Raw genomic sequence first — 24514 nt, forward strand, 5'->3', positions numbered from 1 at the left:
ACTTCTCTTGCCTCCCAGAGAATCCTTGGATAAATCCCATCCGGACCAGGGGATTTATCTATTTTCAGACCCTCCAGAATATCCTGCACATCCTCCTTATCAACTGTAATACTGTCTATTCTACTCCCTTGCAACCCAGTGTCCTCCTCAGCTATATTCATGTCCCCTTGCGTGAACACCGAAGAGAAATATTGGTTCAATGCTTCACCAATCTCCTCCGGTTCCACACATAACTTCCCTCTGCCATCTATAACTGGCCCTAAACTTGCCCTAACCAACCTTCTGTTCTTGACATACCTATAGAACGCCTTAGGATTCTCTTTAACCAGACAGTATACCTTCTTCCACAGTAAGGATGATTAGGCCACTCAGTGGTTGTGCATATCTTTTAACTGTAATAAGTAAAGTAACAAAATAAATTGTTATTTCGAAGTGACCTATAAAATATCTGTCATATTTCATCATTGTGTGGGTACTGATTTGGTAAAATGCTGGAGTTGCGGATAAAAACTGGAGTGGAGATTTCGAGAGGATTTTTCCCTTAGTCATGTATGCTAACTGTACTTTCTCTGCAGTATTTCTGAACTATTACAATATAGTCAGATTACATTCAAAATTTAATATAGTTCTTCCATATTTTACACACAGTTCTCAGGGTTGCTGAAGCTGTCCCATAACCATGACGATTCACTTTCAAACATCCAAATTTGATTAAACCAGCTTTACTCCTTCAAAACAAAAGTCATCATTCGTTATTTGCTATTTATTGTACTGTTCGAAAATAGAGAGTGTTTATGTAATTTATATTTATATTGTGGGTATTAGAAAAAAACTATAAGTTTAAGTAAGCTTAATTTGTGTTTCTGTAATAAAGGGTTAAAACTTCAGTTTATTTCATGTTATACAAAGGTGCCTACAAGTCAATGGGTTTTAGTTTCACTTTAAACTTTGCCTACATTGTAATTAAGGTTGTACAACATAAAGGTAATTACAGGGGTTCAAAAACGGAGCTGTTGCTAGCAACCAGAGGCTCACACTGAAAAGCAGAAGCAATTGAGTTTCAGTTAGGATCCAGCTAACCCAGAGGCAAGAAATTTTCCACAAAACTACCAATACAGACAGGACAATACAGGGGGACAGAAAGCAAGCCCAAGAAACTAAAGAACAAGAGGTCCCAGAAATCAGGGAATGAGAGTTCCAGGAAGTTAAAGGAACAGAGAACAGAATTCTGGAAAAGAGAGTTCTGTTCTGTGAAGTCAGAGAGAGAGAGGCTCCCAGGTAAAGACAGGATGACAAGGTGCAGACCTCGAGAAGTTAGCTAGCAAGAAGCCAGAAATCCCTGGTGGATCCTAAAGTCGGTGACACCTTAATACATTCTGTAAAGCAGTGCTGTTTTGTTGCCATGGCTGGGGACCTGAGAAATTGCGTGGAAGCTTGAATGCACATGGCAATCCTGGGCAGAGGAATACTGAAAAGAGAGGTTGCAATCCTGGAGGCGGGTTCTCGGTGAAGGCATCAGTGATAAACCCTTGTTTGGGAGAAGATTCCAAGGCATGTTTTTCAAGAGCAGAGATTAGAAAGCCTTGTGTAAAAGACAGAGTTCCAGTAAAACCAGTGGTTCTCAGTGTAACAAGCATTTGGGAGGAATTAATGAGAAATCCACAAAGTTGCTTTGGGTGGCATCTGTCACTTGTTTTCAGAGTGTGGAGTGTCTGACTACATTTCACCTATTGATTTACATGGACTGTATACTTACTGCGAACGATAGAGAATGATAAATTATGTAACTTGTGTTATCCTTACAAATCTGTAGATGTCTGTGCAAATATAGCTGGAGTGAAGGAGTAGGAGGAGTATTATAATTGATGTTTTCTTGCTTAATAAATGTTTCATTGGCAGTCCCATGACTCTGTTCATCCACGTTGCTAAGTTAAAAAAAAGTTAGGATCTATTGAGCCAGGTTCCATTCTGGGGCCTGCCTGTCCATCAGCTGAGATTGTAATAGTACAGCTGCAGAAAATACACAATGCTTCAAATCAAGCTGAACAATAAATTTGTACCTTGTTTCCTCGGAAGATTTTCCCATATCTGGCAATCGCGATTTTTCCAGTGCAGTTGATACCCAGTTCCCTTTCCAACTGGAAGAAATCCTCAGTCCGAGCATAGTTAACATAGACTAAATCTCCCTGCATATAAACAGAACAGCGCATTGCTTGATGTCAACAACCAATTACCTGTTCCTTCTACCACATTTTTCCACAATATATTCAATCTGCCCACTCAAGCATACATGAAACCTCCATCATTCAAACATAGCCCCTACCACGCCACTGACCCAAATAGACTCACCAAACTTCCCATGACTGGACTAACACACACTCATGCACACACATCCAATGTAGAGGGGGCCACACTGGGAGCATCGAACACAGCTAACCATATTGAAGGAAGTGCAAGTGAAATGTTGCTTCACCTGAAGTGAGTGTTTGGGTCCTTGGACAGATGGGTGGGAGGAGGTAAAGGGGCATGTTGCATCTTCTGCGAATGTATGGGAAAGTGCTGTGGGAAGGGCTGAAGGGTTGGGGCGATGGAGGAGTGGACTAGGTTGCTACAGAGTGAGTGGTCCCTGCGGAATGCTTACATCTTGCTCAAACAAACATGTACTCCCAAGACAAATTTGCTTAGATTGAGATATGAAAAACGGACTTGTTAAATTGAATTTCAAGTAATTATACAATTCTCTTCTTGACTATATCCAATGAATTGTGATATCATTCCATTGTCAGGGATAAGGAGACTGTTTGAATCCTGTACATTAAGATGCTATCGCATGTTCTACTCTTCTACCATCAGCTCTGTGGCTGGATAGAGTGGCAATTACTGAGGAAAGGATAGCAGTAACAGAATTTGAACTTTTATGGGATACTTAAAAGGATTTCCAAACTGACCAGTTTTAAATAATTTGATTACAGCATAATAGGGGAGACATTCATTCACACAGTAATGCTATGCAGACTTACCATGATTCCCCAGGAGCAGTTTACAGTGATCTCCAGTGAGAGCAGTATAGATGTTAGCTAGAAGCTGCACTACACGAATGAATATCCCCCCTGATGTTTCCATGGTGAGATGAGCTTACCACTGGTATGCCGGCTGGAGAATAGGCATTGAATGGTGGTATTAAGTCCTCTACGTTTTCATACCCAGGAGGTAGTGGTTCGTAGAAAGATGTATTGAAGATCTAAACATAAAATTTACATTGTTAATTTTATATTTGCATTGTAGGTTAACTCCCATTGCTTGGTTAGTTTCTGTCTGGCTCCTGTTTCTCTTGCACCCAAAAATCATAACATTTGCATATCTAGTACATGGGGGGCATTGCAATTCCTTCAAGACTGTCATCAATTTAAATTTTTTAAAAAGGGTTATTCATTGAATCCCTACAGTGCAGAAGGCCATTCGGCCCATCGAGTCTGCACCGACCACAATCCAACCCATCTCTATCCCTGTGGCTCCATGTATTTACCCTGCTAGTCCCCCTGACACTAAGGGGCAACTTACCATGGCCAATCAACCTAACTCGCACATGAACTGTGGGAGGAAACCGGAACACCCGGAGGAAAACCATGCAGACACGAAGAGAATGTGCAAACTCCACACAGACAGTGACCCAAGCCAGGAATCAAACCTGGGTCCCTGGCGCTGTGAGGCAGCAGTACTAACCATTGAGCTACCATGCTGCCCAAAGTAGGGGCTTTGCATTGGCCAGGAATCGAACCCACTCCCGCGTGGCAGGCGAGAATTCTACCACTGAACCATCATTGTAGCATATTTAATTGTGAGACTGAAAAAGAGGGAAGACGTGATGAAGGGAAGTGAGGGTTTGAAGGGGGGGGGGGGGGGGGTGGGGGGGGGGGGGGTGAAGCCTATGGCAGGATCATTCACTGGCAGTAGGAGTTGATTCTATTCCAGGCTGCCGTCTTCAATGGAAAGCATAAAGTGAGTTCCAGACCATACAGACCTCTTAGGTTAGAAGCTGAAATGTGCCTGGAACAGATGATCCTTGACATCAATAGCATCCTGACGAGACCCTCAGGTCATGGGCCAAGCCTGGCCATGGCAACCAGGGAATCTCTGTGTCTTCCTTCTGCTCCTCTTCCGATAGATTAGAGGGTGACAGTATATCTCCCTCTTCAAAGTACATACCTCTCAAGAGCCATGTTATGGAAAGTACAGCAGACCACAACAATGCAGGAAAGCTCACAGAATTGTACTGCTGAGTACCATCTAACTCGTCCAGGCATGGAACCTCATCTTCAAAAACCCAGTGGTCTGCCCCAATGCCTCTATCTCAAATGAGTTTCTTTCTCTTAAAGGATAACCTTTGTCCTATAACATCCAGTAGGTAATGGCCTAGTGGCATTATTGTTAGACTATTAATCCAGAAACACAGCTAATGTTCTGGGGACCTAGGATCGAATCCCACCAAGGCCGATGGTGGTATTTAAATTCAATAAAAAATATCTGGAATTAAGAATCTACTGATGACCATGAAACCATTGTTGATTGTTGGGAAAACCCATCTGGTTCACTAATGTTCTTTAGGGAAGAAAATCTGCTGTCCTTACCTGGTCTGGCCTACATGTGACTCCAGAGCCACAGCAATATGGTTGACTCTCAACTGCCCTCTGAACAAGGGCAACAAGGGATGGGAAATAAATGCTGGATAGCTAGCGACGCCCATGTCCCACAAATGAATTTTTAAAATGTACAAAGGTTGGGAGGGCAGTGCTGTGGTAAAAAAGCAATAGCAGCCTGAACTGCTGGAGGATGAAGGAATTACAGCAGCGAATGTACACATGCACAACGTTATTGTTATGGTTGCAAATCAGCTGAACGCTGAGGGAGTTGAAGCACTTTTTGTTGCTGAATCTCACTGGCTGCCTTGATGGCCACATGGTGGCTATTGATGATGTCCAGCACTTGGAGCAATCCAACTATCGTAGCAAAACTCACTGCCCTTCGCACTGTAAGGCCCCATCTGCCCGGGACAGAATGTACTGTCCAAGTCTTGCAAATAGTACATTAGCAATCTGCTATGCCCAGTGAACTTTGAAACTGACTCGTTCTTTTAAAAATGGCCTACGTGTGGCAAAGATCAGTGAAAGTCAGATGACCAGGCTTGTGTATACAAGAGCTAAATCATGCTATTAAAATAGAAATGTCCATGAGTGGAGTTCCCCCTTTTGAAATGGCATTCCGGATACAAAGTCACTTGTGACGTTATAGCTCCTATTGTCTGAACATGCACAGAAACTCAAATATGATGGTCCCCCAGGTTCAGTGTCTATGAACGTGAAATTTAAACAATGGTGCGAAGATATCAATTTATCACAAGCAAGTGTAAACGTCCACTATTAATTTCCCATCATGTAGCTTTCGCTCCTAACTTTGAAATCATTTGTGTGGACAATAGAAGTATTGATCATGTGGTCATATGATTGAAACTGACTTCACATATTATTCCGAGGACCAACCATAGGCAGCCATCATGAAGATCAACAGGATACAAGAGGCATCACCGTCTAACAACCAGTCAATAGAGGCAGCGAGGAATTCATAAAGCAGCATTGCTGGATTGGAGATCCCTTGCTGCTCAGTAGAGTCTCACTCCTGCTCCTGTGATCTCTTCACTGGGATTAAGTAAAAACAAATACAGGTAGATCCCAGTTTTCTTTGGGAGGAATTAATTAACCTAGTTCTATTTACATTTTCAATTAGGCTTATTTACATACATTACTGAATGAGCCTGCTAACTTCATTATACTGGAAATCAAATACATAACACAGCTCTGTCACCTGCACTTAATCATAGGTTTCCTGGGACTAAAGACCAGAGAACAGAACCAGGTCTTGTGCGTGCAGACAACTCACTGATTCCATTGAGGCACAACCTCAGGCTAAAGGGACGATCCCTTAAAACAGAGTTGAGGAGGAATTTCTTCAGCAAGTGAGTAGTGAATCTGTGGAACTCTGCCGCAGAAGGCTGTGGAGGCCAGGTCATTGAGTGCCTTTAAGACAGAGATAGATCGGTTCTTGATTAATAAGGGGATCAGGGGTTATGGGGCAAAGGCAGGAAACTGGGGGTGAGAAAAATATCAGCCATGACTGAATGGCGGAGCAGACTTAATGGGCCGAGTGGCCTAATTCTGCTCCTATGTCTTATGGTCTTATTGTCTGGGATTATCCTAAGTGCCCTCTGCATTCCCATCCTCTCTCTTTTTCTGGAGTGGCAGCCAAATCTCCGGAGAAAAAAAGTCTAGTTTTTCAGACAATTCTGGTTTTTGGGAGCTAAATTTTGGATATATACCCATGCTATTTTAACTTATCTTGTCAATTACGGTTGGACCACTTTTCCAATAGGACATTTTATTCCTCTAGGCAACTTGCATGCAACACTGGAGAAGCAAGATTAATGAGCAGGACAGATATATCATCAGACTTGACATTACCGACAGATGGACCTGTTTATCAAGGACACACATAGCACACAAAATCAATGATGTGGAGATGCTGGTGTTGGACTGGGGTGGGCACAGTAAGAAGTCTCACAGGTTAAAGTCCAACAGGTTTATTTGGAATCACAAGCTTTCGGAGCGCTGTTCACTCACCTGATGAAGGAGCAGCGCTCCGAAAGCTGGTGATTCCAAATAAACCTGTTGGACTTTAACCTGGTATTATGAGACTTCTTACTGTGCACACAATATCAAGCCACTGTTTGTAAATAGAACACGATATATGGTTTCCTTGGTTCTTTTCAAACACGGCATTCTAACTTAATTATATTCTTTTCTCTCCACATTGGTCTCACTTCTCATGACCTTTTATTTCTGGTTACATGGAGTTTGAATTAAAAAAGGACATTTTACTTCCACTGTTGCTACCCGAGTAGATGTAACATTTATCAAAAAGCACAACTTCTTAATCCCATAGTGGCAACTTGCTTTGTGCACACACCAGACACTTTCAAATAGTGATGTACTTCACGCAACAGCAGTCCCACAACATGGAAAACTGCAGGTAGAGCCACAATAACATAAAAGCAAAATACTACAGAAAGTGAAATCTAAAACAAAAACAGAAAATGCTGGAAAACTTTAGCAGGTCTGGCAGCATCTGTGGAGAGAGAAAACAGTTAACATTTCAAGTCTGTAAGACCCTTCTGAGCTGAAGAGAGGGAAAAATCTATTGGATTACATACTGCATATGAAGGGGTGGAGCAGCCAGGACACAATAGAAAGCCAGTGATTGTGGGTGCTCGGAGAGTTTATAACAAAGATGTGTAAGTCATGAGACAGAGGAAGTGTTAATGGCAGGATATGGTGCTAGTAATTGCTTAATGGCAAGATATTAGAATGTGTTATTAGGAGAAAAGGGGGCATGAGGCTCATTTGCACATGCTTGGATGTTAAACTCAAATTTTGCGGAAAATTCAAATCACATCAAGGAAACATTTGAAAAAAAAAGAATGAATAGGAAAGTTTTAAGTATATTTTATATAGACAGCAATTTATTCCTAAAATAGATTGCTGATATATTTGAAGATCCACTTTCAACAAAACTAAATAGTTAGATGAATTAGCACTGCTCCCACCATCCAAGGTCATTGAGATCGAGATATAGAAAGGCTTATGGATGATTTCAAAGATTTTGAAGTGAATGAAAAGGGATGGACAGACCGAATGAAGCTGGTGAAGATAGAGATATTAGAGATACAGACTTAATGGAATTTAGAATGCAATTTGTGAATGTAGAACCTGGGACATCGATAAGAAAAACTTGGAATAATTGAATTACACAATGGAATGCAAACTAACTGTGTATTACTTCCAAATTAACAAATGTACTGATGGACTTAAATAAAAACTAAAAGTAGGTGCAAGATTTTTTACTTTACCGAATATCCATTCTCATCAATGATAGAGATGTAATTAGGATTACTTTTGTTTGGATAAGACAACAAGACGTCATAGTGAACCAATTCAACTGAATCGAGTCCCCAGTTCTTCCACTGCTTTTGAATCTGCTGGGCCAACTGGAGATTGTTTTCAGTCCCAGCTAAATGAGGAAATAGTGTCCAATTCCTGAGTGAAATAAAATTAAGACTCATAAGTAGTTGAAAGATAATGTGAGAAAATTAAAATGAGATTAAATATAGGGAATAGTTGAGCATTTGCAAAAAATAAATACAAATTAACTCAAGCTCCACGATTTCATTAAAATCTAGCTCCACAGAGAATGTTTTGTAACATCTAAAATGAGCATTTCACTCCAGTTGAAAGCGTTTGTCTTAGTCCACTGCTATTAATGATCTGACATTAAATTAAACATGGGTGGAGGAACAAATTAACTCCTCCCTAGTCCTGTCACACTCTGTGTGGTGAACTGAAAGGTTCATTCCAGGAGAGATGAAAGACACTGCAATCAAGAATATTACGTTTCAGTTATTATAGAATAAACATCTGATTTTTTTAAAAGCCAACCCGTAAAGGCTGATTTAGATAATTAGGTTTGTGAGGACGAAGGGTTCTTGTTCCTACTAGCTGAAAAGAGGTAGGAACATCATATCATATCTACAATGAATATTAAATGTTAAGCTTATTGAAAATTAATACAGTAATATTGGCATTTATGCTTAAATTTACCAGAAAAGTCTTATTATTGAAATGCATGACATGGAGATTCTGATCAATTGTGTTGGTTTCGTCATCACAATTCCCCTGATATCAGCGTAACTGACATAAAAGATCATGGAATTTAAAGCACAAATTGCATTCAGGGCAATGTGACTTTGTGATCTTTTGTGCTCGTTAAAAAGTACATATTGAGAAGCAGGTCCCTGCCACTAAACTGGTCACATCCTCCAAGGCAAATTAATCACGATTGGGAGTTTCCATTAATTGTGCTTGTCGGCACACCTTCAAGGCAGCTCCAGAGATTAACTCAATTGTCAAATAAAAAATAAAGAAACTTTTCTTCCTTTTATAATTAATTTCAGTGGCAGTTTCCATTGAGTTCAGACCTGGCTGAAGATATCAAATCTCATTTATTAATTATTGCAGAAACAAAATATCTTCCCAGCATTGAATTACATTAAAATACTATCATATTGAAATGTAAAATCTAATAAATTGTAATATTAACCCTAGCCTTTTACATGTGATTATTGGTGCTAAGCTCAGTGACCCGCTTACTACATATTGACCACATGAAATACATTGAATCAATAAGTTATCACTAGTAGTCTCTGGCTTAAATTCTTATCTAAAAAATCTTTTTGCATTTCCTGCTTGGAACCTTGGTTCATTCACGCATTCCACAATTACATCTGTCTCGAAAGTTTTCCATTTTTACCTTCAGGTTTTGTTAACACTTTGGGCTGGATTTTTGGTTCCCAAACAGCAGAAATAGGAGGTGGGTGGAGCCATAAATTAGCCCTTCCAGCTGATGTACCAGTCCCCGACTCCAGCCCAAATCTGGACCATTTTTGCAGAGGCAGCGTTGAAGTTGGCAGGGGCAAGTGCCCGCATGTGGAGAGTAGCTGATCAAACTCATTAAGGTTTAATTAATTCTGGCCAATTTTAGAAGGCCTCCAAGTTCCTGCGTTGGCAGCAGACAATTTAGGTGCCTGGAGTCAGGCAGCCAGCAGCAGGCCAGGGGGCCAGCATTCTTGGCACACTTAGAAGAACACCTCATCTTCCTAGATGCAGAAACAGCCACAGACCGCCCTATAAATTTGGAATATGTTGGCGTGAGGGTGCCTACATTAGAAACTCCCTCTCCCTTAGTTACCTTTCATTCCAGCCTGCTGCTCCTCTCAAGTTGAAAGGTCTCTGATTGGTCTGCCATCTTAAAGAACCTGCCTGTCATCCTTAATTGGACAGAGAACCTGAAAAAGTGTGTTGCCATCCCAAGAGGCCAAATACAGATTTTGTGTATATTCATGGTTCTAAACTCAATGGGCAAGATTTTATAGTCTTGCCTGCCGTGGGAATTGTAATGGGTGGGACAGAAATTTTGATGGACCTTTTAAGGGTTGGATGACCTCGGGAGGGAATTTCCAGTCTTGGGGAGTGCGCAGCTGGAAAATCCCGCCCAATGTTACCAGCTGATTTAAAATGTAAAGTAAGGGAACTGGTGAATCTTCTTGACATTGAAGATTCTTTTATATCTGAAGATACCAAAGGTCAAACTGTTCTACGAAGACTGAATTAATGGTTAGATTTATCTATCATCTTTATTTTTCATAATCTGTCCTCAAGACCAAATCCAATCTGCTAACAACCCAGATTGCAACCTTAAGAAACAGAAGCAACTCAATAAATTATCAATAGCACTATCACAAATAAAGGTATTCTCATTTAATTCAAGGTAACCTAATTGCATTCACTTTATACTTATTTTTCAACAGCAGTATCAGATGGACCATCTTTCTAGGCATTTCTTTCGTACAAGAGAAGAGGAGAAAATAGGAATAAGGTATACAAATCATGTATTATGCCATTCAAGACAACTCAGCATCAAGTAAAAAAGCAAATAGTGCATGGGCATGGTTTAATTGTTTTCTACTACATTTGCTTCAGCTACCCCCGTTCCCAACAATGCCATCATGTAACCACTTAAATTTTAATTTCCTATGAGGCATTATAATTGAAATGGTTTCCACAGAATTAGGCACAGTAAGGTCTCTCTGCTAATATAAATACTGTACTATGAGATCATTTCTCCAGAATGTGATTATTTTTGTATTTAGTTCATGTCTAATTTTAATTCCTTCTCTTCAAACCACACTACTCCAATAACGGACTTAGCATAGTTTATCATATATACCAGTGGCAAAGCTCATGGTAGGTCAGCTGACACACATTTTAATTCTATGTTCAGTACAGTGTATGTTACGTGGGTCACAGATTTATAGCAAGTTTTTACTGTGTTAAAAGGTGCTACATAAAAGCAAGTTGCCCATTTGTAGACCATCATCTTTAAAATTTTTAATCTCTGTTTATCCAAGTCATCCTGAAGCTATTAATTATTTTCTTCTTTTAATGGCCTCTACACTTTTCTGTACCTTTTAATATCTTTAAACAATACTACAGCCCTGCTAGTTTCTCCTTCCAGCTCCCCTACCTCCTCTTCATTTTCTAATATCTGCTTGAAGCCAATGTGGTGTTCCATTCATGCAGACTTTCTCACTTCCTAGTTGAAAACTTATTGTATTGAGATCTCTATTCCTTGGACACTCCCACTTTAACTCCTCTATCTGGTCTATTTCATTTGATAATATTTCTGGCCTTGTTAGCCTTATAACACACAGCTTGAGAAAGTTGTACATTTTAGGATTTCCGTTTCCTTTCCTCAATGAACTCCCTCTATGTTGCAATTGATTCCTGAATAATTAAAACCTTCCAAAATAATGTTGAGAATATCCTGCTCCTCTATCTAAACTGACTATAGGCTTCCTCATCTATTTCTTTCTCAATTTGGAGATTGCCAATATGCCCCAAATGTAACAAGCCCTTTTGTTGAAATAGTTTTTGAGTTCCAGCTATTTTAACTGACTGTATATCTTACTTGTCTGCTTCACCTCTCGCAAAACATGTTCTTTTATTTTACCAATATTGTAATTTACCTCCTTTATTATAGTGGGACAGTACCATCCGCACAGTGAGATAGAGAACACGACCCACACCCAGGGGTCAGGTTCGTGTTGGGCAGAGCTATGTGCACAAGCAAGCATGGAAACAGCTCCTGGTTTGAACACTTTACTGTACATTTATAGATAGCTCTTGTCGTTAGTAAATACAATAGACCTACTTAAGACTACAAAGACTACATTGAGACCTACCGAATGATATCCATCACCCTACAACATGATAGCAGCAAATGGAAAAACCCAAAACCTCACAAAAATATTGAAACTAAAATCCTGCAAGATCAAAGGAAAGTTCAAAGAAACGATTGGCCCTGAAGAAAAGCAAATGTGCAGATGAAAATCACCAGGGAAAATGCTAAAGGAAGGCCTGTATGCTGAAATATAGCATCTGTTCATCCCAGAAATCACCCATCACCATTCTGCCAAATTGACAAAGAGCAATTCAATACCAAAGAATGGAAAAAGGGTTCAAAAAATAGCCAGCTGCCAGAACAACCTGCAAATCAACAGAGTTTCTGACAACTTCTCCAAGTAGTGTGAATGCGGTATGGAAAGGTTAAGACCTCCCGAGTGCCTGAACCTATGAACTCAGAGACTTGAAGGTAGAAGATGGGATAGTAATATTGTAAATTCAAGGAATAAACTAGAATAACTTGAAATACATTGAATACTTAGGAGGAGGTGTAGTATAGGGGTCTGGCACATACAGGGTTAATGTGAGATGGAATATAGCACCGCCCACATAATGATGAAACAAAACACATGACCCACACCTAGGAATCAGTCAAGTGTTGGACAGAGCCATGTACAAGCAAACATGGAGACAGATCCTCTTTACTGTATATATGTACATAGTTCTTGTAGTTAATACATACATACATAGTGAACCTACTTAAGATTACAAAGACTTTCTAAACAGTATTCAACATCCTAAATCATAACTCATCCAAATGCTGCCCATACCCTAATTTGCACCTAGTCCCATTCACCCTGTACCCACTGAACTGCATTGGTCCTCAATCTAGCAAAGGCGGTTATGAAATTCATTCTTGTTTTCAAGCTCTCCAATATCTCTGTGCTCTTCCACTCTTGGCCTCTTGGACATTGGTGACTTGAATAGCTGCACTGTTGACAGCGATGCTTTCAGCTGCCAAGGCCCTAGGTTTTGGAATTCCTTCCCTCAACCTCGGAATGTCCAAACTTTTGGTCATCTCTCTTAATGTGTGATGCGCTATCAATTAGGCAAAAGACTACTTGTGTGCCAATACAACTGTAGGCTTTTATTCATTACAGAACCAGGAGCACATCCCAACAGATAACCGACCCGAACTGGACAACGGGGAGGAAACAGCCACCTTTATACTAGGTGACAAAGGGAGGAGCCGAGCCGGCAGGGGATGTGTCCAGTCATGACAAAGGCACAACTGAAGTCCACCACAATGTGTCCCTATGTGACTTGATGTTCAGTCTTTGCTGATAATCACTCCTATGAAGTGCCTTGGAACGGTTTACTGCGTAGGTTGTTGGATGCACGGTCAGTAGTGTAACTAGGTTCTCAAACACTTGCTTCAAAAGCTCATTCTGCTGCCTGGTTATGCTGAATTGTCTCCTTCTCCTACACTAGTTTGAAGATTTTGAGCTGAGCAATGCGAGTTGGTAGCACATCCCAGAAATGTGCTTACCTGAGTCAACACTTGAACAACTTGAAACTTCCACATCCTACCTGAGCAACTATTTTTTGATATTATTAGTTTGTTCTACTTATCAAGATCTTCAAGTTAGTAAACTCAAACCAAAACTTCCTACATTTCAAGTACCTAATTGGTTGTAAAGGCTTTTGCTGTAATTGATATTGGTGTTGCATTGATGAAAGTTCTTCAAGTTCCTTCTGTAATTAAAATTCACATTCTCACCAAATTCAAATAATTGCTTACTGACTCTGCTTCCATCTCACTGCGTTATCACTCCTCTGATGTTCTTTTGCAACAGACTATCTTTATACACTTTCCAGAAACCAACCAGTTTCAGCTGCTCTGTCAGCACTCACCCTAGTCTAATTACAAGTTGCACAGTGGCCTACTTACAATTGACTGGCAGTTAACTGCCAAGTGACTTGCAGTTACACAAGCAAAACTCTAAGCTTTGAGTTCCATTACTTCTGTACTATTTATCCATGAATGACCTGCTGCTCATCATCTCCTTTTGAAGTTGTTACTTCCACCCACCCATCTCTCAAAATGAAGTTCAACTCAATTGCAAAGGCTGCTCTGAGTTACATAACAATATTGTCATGTGGGCATTCACAGCAATTAAAAAAATGAAAAGCCACAAAATTTATCAGAGCACACAAAGCACCATATGCCTAACATGTTTGCCAATCCCTTAAACTACACAAAACTAATATCAACCTATACCAAACCACAAGACTGCAGTTACAAAATAGAAAACATTAAAAGTTGTCTAGAAATTGTCACACCATAATATTTCATATCTTCAGCAGTTCCAATCAAGGGTTGCATTAGATCAAAGGAAGAGGCACATAAACTTCCAAAAAAACTGGGAAGCCTGAAAATTGGGAGCATTTACAATTCTGCAAAGGAGGCCCAAGGGAAAATAGAATGAGAGTGAATTAGCGTGAAACAAAAACAAACTATAAAAACTTTGATGGGCTATGAATTTTGGCGCCTGTGGAAAGCGGAGTGAAATGCCCCGATGACTGGAATGAGGGAGGTAGGTCTGCTTCAATGCTTGCGGGGGGCGGGGGGGGGGGGGGGGGGGGGGTGTTTCCCTGCAGCTGCATGTGGGGATTGGAAGTGTTCCCCTTGAGCACTAAGGAGGTCCCAATCTCCATTGGGGGGAGGGGGCCCTTAAATTTAGCTTTGAGATCGGGCACACTTTTAAAAAAGTCCTGATCACTGAATCCTGAATTTGCCCACATGTTTAGGTCCTGCTCCTCCAGCTGGCAATGTGATCCTTGATGTGGAGATGCCGGCGTTGGACTGGGGTAAACACAGTAAGATGTTTAACAACACCAGGTTAAAGTCCAACAGGTTTATTTGGTAGCAAAAGCCACAAGCTTTCGGAGCCTTAAGCTCCTTCTTCAGGCGAGTGGGAATTCTGTTCACAAACAGGGCAATTATATGTTATATGCCCTGTTTGTGAACAGAATACCCACTCACCTGAAGAAGGAGCTTAAGGCTCCGAAAGCTTGTGGCTTTTGCTACCAAATAAACCTGTTGGACTTTAACCTGGTGTTGTGAGACTTCTTACTGTGTATGATCCTTGCCAGCACGTTAAAATTGCACAAATTGCTGTTAAATGAAGTGAGAAAAGATATCTGTGCAACTTTTCTTTTCTCGCCTGATCCAACACCCTTGGAAAATTTCACCCACAGTATTTTTTAAATGATGAGAGGTTGGGAAGTGTTGAACTTCAAAGAGATTTGGATGTCTTTGCTCATCAGCCACTGAAAGCCAAGATGCAGGTACAGCAAGCAATTGTGAAGACGAATGGTTATGTAGACTTTTATTACAAAATGATTTGAGTATAGGAATAAAGATGTCTTACTGAAATTATATAGAGTCTTGGTAATACCACATCTGGAGTAGTGTGTATAATTTTCATCTCCTACCCAAGGAAAGATACGCTTGCAATGGAGGGAGTGTATTGAAGGTTCACCAAACTTGGTTGGAGCGTTTGTCCTCTGAGGAAAGATAAAATGGGCCTTTAAAGGGTTGGGCCTTTATTCTCAGGAATTTAAAAGAATGAGGGGTGATCTCATTCAAACATAAAATTCTTAAAGAGCTTGACTAAGTGGAATTCGGAAGGGTGTTCCCCCTGGCTGGGATGGTCTAGTACCAGGTGATATTGTCTTAGAATAAGGTGCAGGCCATTTAGGACTGAGATGAGGAGGAATTTCTTCACAGAGGGTGGTAATTCTTTGGAATTCTCTGTCCCAGAGCATAATGGAACCTCAAGTTGTTGAGTATGCTCAAGGCTGAGATGGACAGATTTCTACATATTAAAAACATCAAGGAATACAGGGATAGTGAAGGAAAATGGCATGGAAGTAGATGATTAGCAATCATCTCAATGAATGGAGGGGAAGGCTCAAAGGGCTGAATGGCCTACTTCTCCTCCTATTTCCTATGTTCCACCCAAACTTCCCAACAGCTTCCTTACTTCCACACTATTAGATATACAGGCAACTAAATCTGCCTTTTTCACATCATATTGGATCAATCTTGCATATTAAAATGAATATCTGGGTTATTTGTTTGAAAAAAATGTATCTATGGAAATTTTCACCTCAAAGTATCTACAGGTGATGCTTTCCTGTGTACTTCCCATTAACAACCACTTAATAGCACCTTATCTAACATTAATCTGGTCACTGACCTGTAACAAATTGTAATAGCAAAAATAATTGAAAATGTTTTCAGATTTTAGCATGCATGGAGAGGCCTCCAACTTGTCTGTCCTCACACAGCATACTACCCTGAGACTTTAATCTGTGGGTTTAATCTTTTATCACTTGTGCTCAGGAAAAGCCTGAATGGGTGAGCCCTTTCTGGGTTCGGTGATGGTGATGGGATGTCTGTATTCGTCCTCGTAGGAGTTTAAATTATTCATACCATTTTCTGGGCAGGTTTCGGAACTGAAGTGGCACAGTGGTTAGTACTGCTGCCTCACAGCGCCAGAAATTCGGGTTCGGTTCCAGCCTTGGCTGACTCCCTGTGTGGAGTTTGCACATTCTCTCCGGACCTGTGTGGGTTTCCTCTGGGTTCTCCGGCTTCCTCCCACAGTCCAAAAATGCACAGGTTAGGTGGATTAGCCATGTTAAATTTCCCCTTAATGTCCCAAGATGTGTAGGTTAGGGAGATTATCAGGGTAAATGTGTGCAGTTACAGGGATAGGGCCTGCGTAAGATGATCAGTCAGAGAGTCAGTGCAGACTCAAAGTACCGAATGGCCTCCTTTTGCACTGTAGGGATTCTATGAATAGAAATTTTCAGCTTGGACATTCCAGGTGTGCCAAGTCGATGATAAGATGCAGAAAAGAAACCCTTTTGTTTTGGGTTTGTGAGAATTTTCACATGTAAACTACCAATTTTCTCTGATGCTGGAACAGCTTGGAAACAGGCAGAGAGAGAAAGTTCCCAGAAGCAAAGGGATATCACAAACAATGGTATTTTCTGACATTCCAAACAGAACAAGAAAGTAGTGAGGCCAATGCTTGAGCTGGGATGTCCACAATTGGGAGTTATTCAAGGAGAGTTGAAGGGTTGCCTAGTCAGGTACTAGTGGAAGGACCCCAAGAAATCTCATAAGTTGGCAAATAGCAGAAAAATGGAGGAGAATCAAAGTGAAATCCTGGAAATTGTGGCACATCTATTTTGTTCCTGGGAGAAGTGAATCTGTAAAGTATAGGGGAACTTTCAGCTGGAAATAAAAGTAAAACAGGAAGTGTTCTGTTGAGGTTTTTGAGTTTCTATGTTTTGTAAACTCAGTGTCATGATGACCTGTCCCTGGATCAGGACTCCTAACTTAACATCCTGAACAGGACCCCAATTTTGCTATGGTCCGAGGAATTTTGCTATGGTCCCAGGAGTTAGCTTACTTCCCTTCTTTATTCAACTCCTACTCGGTTGGTCATAATAAGGCTAATTTAAAAGGGATTCCTTCCCCCTTTGGTATTGTTTCCCAGTCCAAATAGGGCCAATTTAACCAAGCTTTCACAAGTTAAAGGAAGAGTAAGTTTATTAGTTATTAAAAACCGAAATATACAAATGCATTATACACTTATCAAATATAACTTAAAAATCCAGATTTAAGAAAGTAACATATAAAAATCAGTCCTTGGCTTGCAGTGAGCATAGATGGTATATATTGTGGCTGTTAAGTTGAGTGATTCCAGTAAAGCCGATTTTGGAAGTTAATTTGGAGATACTGGATTCAGCAGATTGCTGGAAAGCTGTCCAATTACTTTCAGGTTGTGGCTTTTGCCTAGCCTTCTCCAGCATCCAAGGGAGCGTGAGGTTACAATATTTTGCCTGCAAGCTGCAGTGGTGACTGACTACTGTCTCTTCTCCTTCCTGTGTCACACACACACACTGACACACCAGCACCACTGCACACAGACCATTGATTGATGCAGCGAGCCGGGAATATTGCGCGAGAGCCGGGAAATCAGAATCACACCCAATTTCTCAGCTCTCGCAATTTTACAAGAGCCGGATTTACGGTGAGGTCAGCCTCTCGCCAGAAATGGGCGAGAGGCTGAATAAATTATTTAAATTCATTTAACTTATATCTGTTTGGCAAGTCTGGCGCTGAATCACCCGGGCCCATTGCCTTTATGGCCTCTCCATGAATGGGGAGCAGTTGTGTTAGCCTCACCGGTGGAACTGGAGGCCAGTAAGGTCCCCCGGGGAGGCCGAGGGTAAATAGGGGTGCCCCTTGGACTGTGCCAGACTGGCACTGCCACCCTGGCATCTTGGCACTGGGCAATGCCCACTGGGCACCATGGCACTACCCACTGGACAATGCCAGTGGGCGGGGCAGGGCCTGAAGGGGCAGCCCAATGGGGGGGGTGGGTGCACGATCGGTCTTGGCAGCAGGGGGAGATTTGCGGGGCCGCATCCCGGGTGATGTGGGGCTCACGATTGGCCGCGGGCCCCCATGATTGTGATGGGGGAGAGGGAGAGATTGTGAGGCTGCCTGCAGCAGCAGGGGCCAGACAGGTCTCTGTCTGTCAGACTCCTGCTGCTACTATTGCACATGTGCAGCATCAGCGGTCTGCTCATGCGCAATAGCTCCCTCTACAGTTGCTGTTGCACATGTGCAGACACAGAGGTCTGTGCATGCACAATAGCTCCCTCGGCAGGCTGGCTGGCGAATTAAGCCTAGCCCACTGCCTGCAGCAGCTAGAAATGGTCTAGCCCATATTTTCAATGACTATGTGCCTAAGATTGTGCGTGAAAACTCACCCAAAAAATGGATCAGGAACTCTCCCATTTTCACACCAGCTGGACACTTAGAATCAATCTCATAAAATTCCACCCCATGTCTGCATTTAGCTTTTTAACCCATTTCTCCATAGATTCCTGGAAAGGAACAAACAAACATCTTTTGGCCCAGAGTCAGGTTTCTTTGAACACAGATGTGGTGTTTTGGATGTGATAGTCAATTTCCATTGGCTCTGCAACCACGCGATTAAAGCTCAGCCTTTTGCATTTTCCCATCTTCCTTTGAATCCCAGTTTAGTTGGTCAAGTTTAATCCACAATGGAACTTTTTAGAAGGTGGTCACTTTACATTCTGAGTCATTTCTGGCTCAGCATCTTTGCTTGTACATCTTTTACAAACATATGGTCTCCTTTAAAAAAGCTCACTCTGCCCATTAATAATTCAGGAGTGTTATGTACCATCATGACAGTGTTGTTAGTATATTTACTTTGTTTCATTCATGTATAGTAAAAGATTTTTTATTTGAAACGTGAATCCTTGTAGCATATTTCTCAGTTAATAACTGGAAGTTTAAATTTATTTTTAAAAAGTAGTGGCGTCAAGATAAGGACACAAAGTTGGGGTAATACATTAGCATGCACAGAGGATGACACAAAGATTTTGTCTAAAAGGAGCACTTCAAGATGACAGGCTGTGACTTGAAGTGCCACAACGATGAGTGCTAAAGAATCAGCTATTTACAATCCATATTAATGACTTAGAAAAAGCTTTTTAGAGCATAAAGTGTCTAAATTTGTTGACAATAGAAAGCTAATTGAGAAGCTGTGTAGGGAAGACAGAGAGGCTGCAAAGCTATATAGTGATTAAGTGACAAGATGATAGATGGAGTAAAATATGGAAAAGTGTGAATTCACATCAGTAGTAAGAGTGGAATATATTTTACAAGGCATGAAACTTGTAAATGCTGATGTTAAGAGGGGCTTTAGCATACTCATACAAAGGACACAAAAATTAGCATGGGAGGTACTGTTAGTAACTAGGAAAGCAAATGCATGTTGGCATTTATTGCAAAAGGACTGGAGTATAAGAATAAAGAAGACTTGTTACAAATGTGCAGGCATTTGGTGAGACCACACCTGGAATGCACAATTTTGGTCTGCATATTTAATGGAAGCAGTGCGGTTCAGCTTTATCTTTGAATATATTTAAGACTTAGAAAGAATGTTTTTTCTTTCATGGAACTAAGGAATATGGAGAACAAGTAGGAAAGTGCACTTGAAGCCAAGATCAGCCATGATCATATTAATTGGTAGAGCAGGATCACCCAGCCATATAGTCAACTCCTATTTCTTATGTTCAATACTTGGTTGGAGACCACCCCCCATATGGGATGCATACAAAATATTTTTTTTAAACTTAGTTATATGGTGCTTTCCACAAGCTTTGGATGTCCCAAAGCAAAGTATTGTAACACTAATAAAAATATTAACTGTTGTAATATATGAAACATTGCAGCCAATCCGCACACAGCAAGGTCCCATCCAGCAAGATGATAGTGACCAGATAATCTGTCCAAATGAGGTTGTTGGAAAAATATTGGTCAGGGCATCGAGAACAATTCCCTTGTTTTTATCTGAACAGCACTGTGGCCAGAGAGAAGAATAATTACGATAACAGTGATTATAACAATAATGCAATATTGGCTTTACAGAGCAACTGTGACCTGAGAGTTAAGCATACTGGGCTAAATAAACAATTTGATCGGTTTCTGGTTATATCATCAGCTGAGAGCCAGAGAACTTTCTGGTAAGATTGAGACAGTTTGGGAATAAAAAAGGTATTTCAGTCCTTTGTCTTCAGTGAGAGCTGAAGACCGGCCATCCCAAGTGTATCCTGAAGGAACATCTTCAGAGAAGGACTACGAGTACATAATCTACATTGGCTTGGCTACTTCATTTTAAACCGGGTGCCTGGAAAATGTTTAGCTTTGTAGCCAAATAACAGCACCCTATAACATTATATGGTCAGGTGCGAGTGTAGGGAGGGTTTTGGTTTAACATAGCACACCTCTGACACCACAGCACTCCCTCCAGTGCTGCACTGAATCAAATAAGTTTAATCGCTCAAGTTTCGAGTGGGAATTGAACCAAGAATTACAAACAGACATTGTATATAACATATGGATTAATTCAGAACCACCCTCCTGTGCATCTTATCAATTTGCCGAGGTTTCATGTTGAAACTACACACATCTATAACGTGTGATGGTCCGGACACGCTGAAATCGCTGTCTACACAGAATGCATTATCCAGGCTGGGAGGCAGCATTTTACTGGTAATCCAATCATGAGGAGGGACACTAATAGACAAGAGCTGGCAGATGCAGCACACTACGTGAAGAATTGCGTCTCTTACCGCAGATATAATCTGATATTTTCAGCTTGCATCTCCTTCAGCAGCTTGTTCCCGATTCTTTGCGATTTCATTGGGGAGATGTTTACACACGGCCGCCCAACCCATCCTTTAACAGAAAATGTCAGCTCTCAGAATCAATTGCATGTTTGTTTTGAGCCCATTCAAGTCAGAGTTTAAGAAGTTAACTACTAGTAGTTATGAATAAAAAACATGCAAATCATCCGATACAAACGGCAAGAAATGTTTCATATTTGGCGGCATTGCAGGAGACAAAAAAAAGGGTGAATTAATACTCGGCTCTTTCACCTCACATCGGTCTGCCTTTCTAGAGGGAGTTGCTGTGAATCAGTGTACTGGGCACAGTAAATACTCACCGATTAGAAACCCGAACAAAAAGACAGCGGTCAATGTGGACAATACGCACGCCCACTTGCACCAATTGACATTGGACCTCATTTGTGATGGCTTCTGATCCACCTTTCCCGGATCTTCCACCGGAAAGTCTGCACTAAACTTTGATCAACAGCCGGGAGCGATTCACTGCTCCATCTGCGAAAGTCTGCGAGAGTACAGCAAAGTCTGTTGTGATTTCAAACTTTAACCCAATCTGCTTAAACAAAAATTGCATTCGCTCGGCTAAGAGAGTAAGATTGGACATCCAACGTTTTGCCTTGTATCTATAATTTGAGCCATTCTGGTTCGGTTGCTCTTAGCCACTGTGATGCACTATCAATCAAGCAAAGACTAGTTTGTATGCAAGAGCAAATAGGCTTTTATTAGCAAAAGACTTGCAGCACACCCATGTCGATGAACTGGTCCAGAGACTGAGGCAGGGGGTGGGGAGTAGTCACCTTTATACCTGGACCAGGGTGGGGGGGGGGGGAGGAGTCCCAGGCAGGGCCGGCAGGGGCATGTCCAGGCATGTCACACACACACAGGCAATAAACTAACAGTGGTTTACTACATTCATCCCCTGCTTTTAAAAAAGGGTCCGGCGGGGGTGAGGTGGGTGGAACGATATTTACAGAATTACAAATTTACAAATTCAGTCTCTCTGGGGGCTTGATCTGCCGCTGCAACCGTTGTAGTGTCGGTTGTGGTGTCGGTTCCGGTGGCCGCGGTGTTGGTTCAGGCGCCACGTCGTAGTCGCTCGAGTCATCTGTAGTCCCTTCCAATTGTTGGGTGCGTGGTGGCGGCTCCTGGGGCTCAGGCATGCTGTATACAGGGGTTGGGGGTGTGGGGTTGTGGGTCATAGTGGTCCCTGGGGCACCTGCGGGTGCCAGGTCTCGAATAGAGACCGTGTCCTCCCGCCCGTCGGGGTACACCACATAGGCGTATTGGGGGTTGATGTGGAGGAGTTGGACCCTTTCGACCAGGGAGTCCGACTTATAGGTCCTCACATGCTTCCGGAGCAGGACAGGGCCTGGGGACGTCAGCCACGATGCTAGTGAGGACCCGAGGAGGACTTTCTGGGGAAAACAACCATTCTTTCATGAGGGGTAGCATTGGTAGCTATGCAAAGGAGTGATCTAATCGAGTGTAGTGCATCAGGGAGGACCTGTTGCCAGCGGGTGACTGGAAGACCTTTAAATCTCAGAGCTCGTAAAACGGCCTTCCAGACTGTCGCGTCCTCCCTCTCTACCTGTCCGTTCCCCCTGGGGTTGTAGCTGGTGGTCCTACTCGAGGCTATGCCTTTGGAGAGCAGGTACTGTCGCAGCTCATCACTCATAAAGGAGGATCCCCGGTTGCTATGGATATAGCTAGGGAAACCGAACAGGGTGAAGAGACTGTGCAGGGCCCTGACGACCGTGGCCGAGGTCATATCCGGGCAGGGAATAGCGAAGGGGAGACGTGAATATTCATCAATGACGTTGAGGAAGTATATGTTGCGGTCAGAAGAGGGGAGAGGGCCCTTGAAGTCGACGCTTAGGCGTTCGAAAGGGCGGGTCGCCTTTATGAGGTGTGCTCTGTCTGGCCGATAGAAGTGCGGCTTGCACTCTGCACAGACCTGGCAGTGTCTGGTTATAGACCTGACTTCCTCAATGGAGTAGGGCAGGTTACGAGCTTTAATGAAGTGAAAAAACCTGGTGACCCCCGGGTGGCAGAGGTCGTTGTGGAGAGTCTGCAATTGGTCTATTTGTGCGCTGGCAGATATTCCCCGGGACAGGGCATCTGGAGGCTCATTGAGCTTCCCGGGCCGGTATAAGATGTCGTAATTGTAGGTGGAAAGCTTGATTCTCCACCTCAATATTTTATCATTTTTGATCTTCCCCCGCTGCGTGTTATTAAACATGAATGCAACTGACCGTTGGTCCGTGAGTAGGGTGAATAATTTACCAGCTAAGTAGTGGCGCCAGTGCCGTACAGCTTCCACTATGGCTCGGACCTCCTTTTCAACAGAGGAATGTCGAATTTCAGGGCCTTGGGGGGTTCGTGAGAAGAAGGCCACGGGTTTGCCCGCCTGGTTAAGGGTGGCGGCTAGGGCGAAGTCAGATGCATCGCTGTCCACCTGGAACGGGATGGATCCGTCTACAGCGTGCATCGTGGCCTTCGCGATGTCTGCTTTGATGCGGTCGAAGGCCAGGCGGGCCTCTGCCGTCAGGGGAAAAGAGGTGGATTTGATGAGCGGACGGGCTTTATCTGCATAATTGGGGACCCACTGGGCATAATACGAGAAGAAGCCGAGGCATCTCCTCAGTGCTTTGAGGCTGGTGGGGAGGGGGAGTTCCAGGAGGGGACGCATGCGGTTGGGATCGGGACCAATGGCCCTGTTTTCCACAACACAACCAAGGATGGTGAGGCGGTATGTGCGGAATACACACTTCTCCTTATTAGAGGTCAGATTTAGGAGTGTGGCGATGTGGAGGAATTTGTGGAGGTTGGCGTAGTGATCCTGCTGATCATGGCCGCAGATGGTGACGTTATCCAGGTACGGGAAGGTGGCCCGCAGCCCGTTCTGGTCTACCATTCAATCCATCTCACGCTGGAAAACCGTTGGTGACGCCGAAGGGGACCCTAAGGAAGTGATAGAGGCGGCCATCCGCCTCAAAGGCAGTATATTGGCGGTCTTCCGGGCGAATAGGGAGCTGGTGGTATGCAGATTTTAAGTCGATGGTGGAGAACACCCGATATTGCGCAATCTGATTAACCATGTCAGATATGCGGGGAAGGGGGTACGTGTCCAGCTGCGTGTATCGGTTAATGGTCTGACTGTAGTCAATGACCATGCGATGTTTCTCCCCAGTCTTAACAACTACTACTTGGGCTCTCCAGGGGCTGGTACTGGCCTCAATGATCCCCTCCCCTAGGAGCCGTTGTACTTCGGACCTGATAAAAGCCCTGTCTCCAACACTGTACCGTCTGCTCTAGGTGGCAATAGGCTTGCAATCGGGGGTGAGATTTTCAAACAGTGAGGGAGG

The 24514-nt window shown here is 42.5% G+C and overlaps 1 protein-coding gene across 1 annotated transcript in view; it reads right to left on the reverse strand.

The window, feature by feature from the left end:
* naalad2 (N-acetylated alpha-linked acidic dipeptidase 2) overlaps window positions 1-21646 on the reverse strand; it is an 88226-nt gene extending 66580 nt beyond the window's left edge. Inside the window, exons 1-5 of the mRNA XM_078222793.1 lie at window positions 21470-21646; window positions 21096-21201; window positions 7958-8144; window positions 3140-3241; window positions 2061-2186 (exon numbers count right to left, since the gene is read on the reverse strand). Of these exons, the coding sequence (XP_078078919.1) occupies window positions 2061-2186; window positions 3140-3241; window positions 7958-8144; window positions 21096-21201; window positions 21470-21551 (603 nt within the window). The 5' untranslated portion in view covers window positions 21552-21646. The remainder of the gene's footprint in view (window positions 1-2060; window positions 2187-3139; window positions 3242-7957; window positions 8145-21095; window positions 21202-21469) is intronic.
* Between the last annotated feature and the right edge of the window lie 2868 nt (window positions 21647-24514).

The sequence above is a fragment of the Mustelus asterias genome, chromosome 10 (genome assembly GCF_964213995.1).
Source record: "Mustelus asterias chromosome 10, sMusAst1.hap1.1, whole genome shotgun sequence".
Taxonomy (NCBI): Eukaryota; Metazoa; Chordata; class Chondrichthyes; order Carcharhiniformes; family Triakidae; genus Mustelus; species Mustelus asterias.